General features: G+C 44.0%; 1 protein-coding gene across 2 annotated transcripts in view; it reads left to right on the forward strand.

The window, feature by feature from the left end:
• Positions 1–1,714: 1,714 nt before the first annotated feature.
• Positions 1,715–8,120, forward strand: part of SDR16C5 (short chain dehydrogenase/reductase family 16C, member 5) — a 14,150-nt gene continuing 7,744 nt past the window's right edge. Inside the window, exons 1-2 of one of the 2 annotated variants that reach the window (XM_006769060.2) lie at positions 1,715–2,066; positions 6,157–6,288. In XM_006769060.2, coding sequence (XP_006769123.1) covers positions 1,734–2,066; positions 6,157–6,288 — 465 coding nt within the window. In that variant the 5' untranslated portion in view covers positions 1,715–1,733. The remainder of the gene's footprint in view (positions 2,067–6,156; positions 6,289–8,120) is intronic. The other variant, XM_015567431.1, reaches the window with a different exon arrangement.

The following is an 8,120-nucleotide window of genomic DNA, read 5'->3' on the forward strand; positions in this document are numbered from 1 at the left end:
AGGCTGTCCCAAAATCCACGCAAGATTTGCAATTCAATTCAATTGCAAATCTTGCGTGGATTTTGGGACACCCTATATTTATTCATTTAATGTCTATCTCTTCAACTAGATCCTTAAGCTCACCAGGCCAGAGAATACGGGAGGCTGCCCATCCCCTCAGCCCCAGTGCCCAGCATCAATGCTCAACAAACATAATAAATGAACATCTGGCCCTGCATTAGCTAGCACAGGGACCTTGGATAAACCGCATACACATTATTTCTGATCCTCAGTCACAAGAAACTACAGTTTTGGTCACAATAATTTCTGAAGGGGGCAACCACGATCCATAAATGACTCTATCCACTCATAGTCATTAATAGTAATTAGTTTATCCTCAACCAAACTGCAAAGTGAGGACCTGCTGTTCTTTAATGGACATTGTCTGCCCTCCTCTGTCTATTCTCTACAGCTCCCTACTCAGGGAAACCTCCCACCCCCACCACACCATGCCCCCTGCTAAACACATCTTCTCATCCTGGAGGAAATCAGACCTTTCTCTTTTTTTCAGTGGGTTGTTATTAAAGCATGTTATAAACTCATTCCACTGAAGTGTGAGTAACTGATAACGGGACGTAAGTGCGGAGCCCAGTATGCGCTTGTCGGGAGATTTGTTATTCTTTCACCTTGTTAGCGGGCAGCACCATGAATCTGAAAAACATGATAACATTTGTAAAGCACTGTGAGCCAGAATGGGTCAAGCACGTGACATACATTTTTTTTTTCATCTGTAAAACTACTCTATGCCACAGGACCAATAAGTAGAGATGAGGAGACCTCAACCAGACAGGCTATGGAGTCTGCCCCAGGTTTCACAGCCAGGCAGGGGTAGGACAGGACTGGAATCCAGACCTGTATTTCAACTGATGTCCTACAACCATTAGGTCTGAGTGGTAAATGATAGGGCGCAGGGGCCCAGAGCTGATGGTGAATTCATCAGAAAAGGTTTAGAACAGCAGTTCTCAACCTGTGAGTAGCAACCCTTTTGGCGGTTGAACGACCCTTTCACAGGGGTCGCCTAAGACCATCCTGTATATCAGATATTTACATTACGACTCATGACAGTAGCAACATTACAGTTATGAAGTAGTAACGAAAATAATTTTATGGTTGGGTCACAACATGAGGAACTGTATTTAAAGGGCCAGAAGGTTGAGAACCACTGGTTTAGAAGGTCTAATTAGTCTTCTTAAAATACATTATGCAAATAGGGTTTTACATTTTTCTCTTGAACCTCATATTTTAAATAGTGACACATAATTTAAGAACAACAATGCAAATGAGAAAACATGAATCTAAAAGGAGACAGCAATAAAAGCAAAGATGTAGCAGTTATGTCATAAGCTTGATATGGTCAAGACTTGGAACATAAATCAGCCCACAGGGGTCATGATTTTTAGGAGAAAAAGTTCACTCTGAGAAATAATGAACGTCTTCTTTGGGTTAAATTTGGGTGTAGTTACAGTTCCTGGTTGATGAACATTTGTTCATGAACAAAGCTGAGTGGGCATGCAGATGTGTGTTGAGCTGGTGCTTGGTGCTGGCCAAGATCCGGTCCCGGTGGGCCCCCTCCTTTTTTTAAGTTCAGAATTTCAGGAAGTATGAGCTCCATGTAACAAGCAAACTCAGAGGGAGTAGACGCCTACGTCTTTATATGAGTATGTCTGTCTGTCTTCATAGGTGTCAGGCAGAATATGGCTCCCACCGTGAAGTCAGCAAAGAAAGTATCCGTTTTCTTAGGAAAATCAGTATTTAGTCTTCTGGAGACTATGATTTTTACCTTAATCCCGAAGCCACGGAAGAACGTTGCTGGTGAAATCGTACTCATAACAGGTGCTGGGAGTGGACTCGGAAGGCTCTTAGCCCTTAAATTTGCCCGCCTTGGAGCTGTGCTTGTTCTCTGGGATATCAACAAGGAGGGGAATGAGGAGACGTGCAACATGGCTCGGGACGCCGGAGCCACAAGAGCCTATGCCTATACCTGTGACTGCAGTAGAAGGGAAGAGGTGTACCGAGTGGCCGATCAGGTAAATTTTGGGTGCTTACGCTTTGCTATGGAGAGTAAGAACTCTATGTAAATACTTGGAAATACATCAGTTTCTTTCTCTGTTTGCTTTTCTCAGTGCCAATTTGCCTACCTCCAACATTCTTTTAATTTAAAAATTTGGGGGGAGTGGGAATTAGAATTTTTGCAATATATCATGTTAAGCACCCTGTGTGTATTATATATTATAATCCTATAAAGTAAGGCATATTAGTACCTCCAGTTCACAAATGAGAAAACCAAGACTTAGGAGAGGTAAATAGCTTACCTAAGAAAAAGATAATAAGTAGCAAAGCGACAGCTGGGACATGAGCCTGTTGACTCCTGAGTAGGTACTCTGACCACCACTCTATACTGACTGTGCTGGCCCTTATCACAATATAAGATAGGTGATAGCACCATCTTTGAGGATGAAGAAACTGAGGCACAGATATATTAACCTGCTCAGGGTTCCAGAGCTACTGCATGACTAAGCCAGGTGTAAACCCACATTTAGTCTAATTTTAAATCCAGCTATTTCCACTCCACCACTTTGATTTGCATGTGTATTTCTCCAAAGTTATGAAAAAATCAGAACATTTTATTCATCCTAAAGACTGTTAACCTCAGTTTTTCCTTTAGCGATGACAGAGATGCACATATTTAGGAGCTCCACCACAGTGCCTTTGATTTGCGTGTGTATTTCTCCAAAGTTATCATGAAAAAATCAGAATATTTTATTCATCCTAAAGGCTGTTAACCTCAGTTGTCCCTTTAGCGATGACAGAGATGCACATATTTAGGACGCTTTCAGGAAACCAAAGCTCCAATATGCCAATGGTAGGGTTTTCTTAGTTCGTAGAGGAACTAGCTTGTTTGCTGACTGTCTCCTTTGCTTATTAAGGATTAATCTGTTTTCATGTTGCCATGAGTATTCTACACATCACTCTCTAGGGCCACTTCTTTTGTGACTCCCAGGGTTCCCTCATTTAGTGAGAAGGGAGGAACTAGACCAGCTTGTGACAAGCAAGCAACCACATTGGAAAGCTCTTGCACAGCAACTACATTGGAAAGTTTTTGCACAGCTTCTCTGCTCAAAACTAGTAGAAAGGTTTGCGGGTCACTGGCCATTGAGTGAGTTTTTAACTTTCGTTTGAGTTTGTCTTTACATTTTACACATCTGTTCTACCATCTCCAATCACAGGCTGCCCAGAACAGCCTGGAGACCCAAACTTGACAAGCTAGCAGGGCTCATGCTAGGACTACCCTGCAAAGAGCAGATGTGTCTTTTTTCAGAGCTGACCTCACAAATTCAGCCCTTTGTCCTTGAAGCACCAGTCACCTGGCAGGTTGACTTACACTGATTACAAATAACTTCCCTGGCAAGTGTTAAGCAATAACTGGCTTGTGTTCAAAAACATCTTCAGATGTGGAACAAGCTAATATGAGGTGCTCCATAAATAATTAGTTGCCACTGCTCCATAGCCATAATTCAGTTCTGCCCCAAATGCTCAGCTTCAGAAATGGTCAAACATGGTGCATTTACTAGCCTATTATTCAACTTTTCTTACTCCTGGGCCTTGCAGACAATTAAGTATATGCTCTTTTGCATTCAGGAGAAGCAAACTACTTTCCACCTTATAAACCAAGCACTTCCCCTTCTTATTCTGGATAGAGGGAAGCTACCAGAGAAATTTTACAAAGTATACCATAGAGGAGTGATCCAGGTGAAAATTGTCAGAGCAGTTTGACAGTGTTTTATCTCCTCTGAGACCCCAATCACCTTGAAAGCTTGTGTCCCTAGAGCATAGTTGGCACTGGAAGTCCAGCCTTGATACCTGGCATCCGGGTGAGAGGTCATTTGAAACAGTAAACACAAGACCAGCCTGGAGCAACGTAGTTGTCACTTATCCTTAATGTGGCATGTGGAGTATCCTAACTATATATTTAATAGCTGTGATGCCTTAGACAAGCCAACTCATAATCGATTTTGCTTGGCATACCTCTAACTGACTGCATTGGTTCAACAGAAAAAAAAAACCCACCTCATTACAGACATACTGCTGAGACATTGAGGGTTCAGTTGCAGACCACTCAATAAAGTGAGTTGTAATCTTTTTGCTGGTGAAGGGTCTTGCCTTATTTGTAAAAATGAGGTGTGTTTGTATTTGTAGTATCAGTGAGTTTTTTGTAAGGTTTATTACTGATTCCAGATGTCCAAGGTCAAACTTCAGGATGGCTTCATCTTTTAAACCACGTGGTCACCGGTAGAAGTTGACTTTAACCTATTGCCCACGATGACTTATAGTGGTGGGAAAGTCAAATCAGCCATCCTGGGCAGTGTGGAGTTAGACACTGACACGCACAGCCTTCCTGTGGGTTCTTGTTGTCATAGTGTGGCTATTCAAAAGGTGGGCACAGCTTATGTGCAAGTCTTCCTGGGGCTGAAGAGATTATTGCCACATTCTTACAACAAGGAAGAATAATGAATGCTGGGGGAACAAAAAAAAAAGAAGGAAGGAAGGAAGAAAGAAAGAAAGAAAACCAAGTATAAAATTAGGATCTGCTGTGTTTTCCCTTAGATGTTACCCCTGAGCCCCTTATAAAACAACACAAACTTACTCTCACCCCAGGACGACCACTCAAGTTACTGTAAGCCCAGGGTCATTGTAGCAAATGTGGCCTACTTGTGCCTCCCTTCACAGATCTCATGCCTAAAAGTTTGGGGGAGGGAGAAGAAAGCCAGCCAGTTGATAAAAACAGGATAGACAGGTTCTGAACCATGATGTGTGTTGAAAGCATGGATATACTGAATATCATATTTCCTCCATTCACTCCCTACGCCACCCCATCTCTGTGTCTGCTAGGTCTTGATTTATATGACTCCAGAGGTCCAGTGCATGAATTCATGAACCAGTGGGGACCCTCAGCCTGGCCTGTGGGATCAGGCCAAAACTGGGTCTCCAACATCCCCTGAGGGGCCCTGGATTGCGAGAGGGTGTAGGCCAGGCCAAGTGACCCCATCGGTTCATGATCGATCAGGGCCGGGGAGGGATACAGGAGGTTGGCCAGCTGGAGAGGGTCCCTTGCGGGGCTCTGGATTGCGAGAGGGCATAGGCCAGGCCGAGTGACCCCATCGGTTCATGATCGATCATGGCCAGGGAGGGATACAGGAGGTTGGCCAGCTGGAGAGGGACAGCAGGAGGGCTCCAAGGCATGTCCAGAGGTTCTCGCTCAGTCCTGATCTGTCGGATCCCAGCAACAAGCTAACCTACCGGTCAGAACGTCTGCCTCCTGGTGGTCAGTGCAGATCATAGCATGCTAAGGTTGAGCAGCCTTAGCATATCATTAGCATATTATGCTTTGATTGGTTGAACGGATGACATATCGACCAGACACTTAGCATATTAGGCTTTTATTATATAGGACTAGAGGCCCAGTGCATGAAATTCGTGCACAGGTATGGTCCTGCCAGCTGGGGCCTCCCTTCCCAGCTACTGGTTGCCAGCTGCCAGCCAGGATCTTCCTTTATTCCATGCCACCCCCTGGTGATCAGTGCATGTCTCCCAGAATGACCACTCAAGTTACTGTAAGCCCAGTGTCATTGTAGCAAATGTGGCCTACTTGTTCCTCCCTTCACAGATCTTATGCCTAAAAGTTTGGGGGAGGGAGAAGAAAGCCGAAGCGATCAAACTACCAGTCGGTTGAACTCCCGAGGGGACACTTTGCATATTAGCCTTTATATCGAGAGATGGCAATAAGGGCATATGTCCCATCACATTAATTAAAATTATATGCTTCTTAGAGCATAGAACAAAGTTACTGCTCACCAAATATAAGAATAGCTCTAAATGTAGAAGGAAAGCAGCATTGCATTGTTGGAATTATCATAAGGAGAAGAAGAAATAAAAAGAAAAGCATCAGACTTGGATTGCTGATGCACTGTACACTCAGCAAAGGAAATAAAACATGCTTTGTTTCCAGACGGCATAAGCTCAGTCTCTTAACAAGGTTTAAATTGGGGCGCGGGGATTAAACCTAGATCATATAAGAAATTACTACGTTGATGGTGCTGCTCTTGTTACTCAATTCAGGTTAAAAAAGAAGTTGGTGACATTTCCATCCTAATCAACAATGCTGGCATCGTCACAGGCAAAAGGTTCCTCGACTGCCCGGATGAGCTTATGGAAAAGGCTTTTGATGTGAATTTCAAAGCACATTTGTGGGTAATAATTTTTTCTTCTCATAACAAAGATTAGCCTCTAAATAAAGCACAGTCTTCTCAATTTTAGCTTATCCTGGTCTACCCAGTCATCTTCTCCCAATCCAACTCAACCCACACTCCCAGAACTTGCCAGGGAATCCCACAAAGACACACTGCCCTAGTGGTACTACTATCATTTATTCACTGCCCTAGCCACCTCAGGCATGGCCTTAAAACAGCTCCTTGAGGTAAGGAGTCACAAAAGTTAAAAGACTTACTCCAGGCTACACCGCAAGTGACAGCACTTAGACTTGGCCAGGGTGACCTTATCATTTGCCTAAGCTGCAACTCTTTTGTAAAAAGCGAAAGAGGGCATTCTTAATAAGCAACATTAACCAGATCTGTTCTGAGCAAACCAAAACATTCGGCCTCCTGACTCAGTACCTACCCAGGGAAAGAAAGGTTCCTACCAATAACCCTGGTGACTGCGTGCTATGGACATCAAGGGGCACAACCATGTGCCTACTTTCAGACACTGTGTTTTCCTGGCTGTAGCTGAGACCAGTAATGTCAGGCCACCCCATGCCAGGCACGGTCCCTCGTTCTGCCTCTCCCAGCACGTGAGCCCATTTTGTTCCCGCCCCACTCACAGCTCATCCTGCCCTTGTCCAGCTGTGCTTCTGAGAGTGATTATTTGCTGGAGATTTCCAAGACCCCCTCCATTCTCCTCACACCTCTCCACGTGGACTTTCCACTCAACTCTCCTTGCACAGCTTTCAGAGACTGTAGGTTTTCTGTCTCCTAGTTTCACCAAAAATGCCATGGTGGTACTCTTGGGGTTCTCTTCAGTTTTCAGGAGAAAGATGGAAAGATTCAGAACTCAGTGGCCACCATGCTCCTTCAGGAACTACTGCAAGTGACTTGTGTTGTCTGGTCCCAAATGCCCCTCTGCTGCATTAGAATGAAGTTGGAATATCCCGTCAGAAGGAAGACAAAGACAGTGTCCCTGAAAATCTCCACTCCAGGCCTTTCATGTTCTTTCCCCACCTCTCGGCTTTCCTGGTCGCTTTCATGGTCTCCTCTTTCTCTTCTTTCTCTTCTACTTTCTCTTCCACGTGTTCCTGAAATACTGATGTTCCCCTGCTGGCCCTCACCTCCCCTCACGCCCTCTCTGTACCCTTTTTCTGAGCAAGCCCAGGTACGTTCTTTGAGTATTTGCACAGAGTGGGCACTTACTTGCTAGAGGGTCAGAGGGCGCATGGTGACAGGGCTCCCAAGGGGAGTGTTGCCAGGGAGAACTGACTCGGAGCGGACGCCACAGTTTTTATTATGCTGCTTGTTTTGATTTTCCTCCTCTCTGAAAGTGTTAGGTTCTCTCGGAAACTCGTTATGATGCAGACAAACAGAGGTTGGCTGACTTTTACAAGAGATTCTTTTTCTCATATTTATTTATAGTAGGAAACAAATATGAAATATAAATTTATGGAAAAGAGAAAGCAATTTGGCGACAGAAACAGAGGTCAGGGTGTTGGGGCTGCTGGCAGGAAGGGTGCTACGAGCCAGGGGAGGTAGATGATCTCTAGAAACTGGAAAAGGAAAAGGAACAGATTTTTTTCTAAAGCCTCTGGAGAAAATGTGGTCCTGATAACACATTGATTTCAGCCAGTGAAACCCTTTTTTTACTCTTGTCCTAAAGAATTGTAAGAATAAATTTGTGTTGTTTTAAGCCAAAAAAAAAAGAAATATAAATTTATGAAATAAAATGCAGTTATTCGTATAGGTTAATTATTTCTCTGTTGCAGAATACATCTTCTCCCAAAGCTCATTGCTCTTTCCTTTATCTTCTTTCTCCAC

This window comes from Myotis davidii, unplaced genomic scaffold (assembly GCF_000327345.1).
Source record: "Myotis davidii unplaced genomic scaffold, ASM32734v1 scaffold1, whole genome shotgun sequence".
In the NCBI taxonomy this organism is placed as follows: domain Eukaryota; kingdom Metazoa; phylum Chordata; class Mammalia; order Chiroptera; family Vespertilionidae; genus Myotis; species Myotis davidii.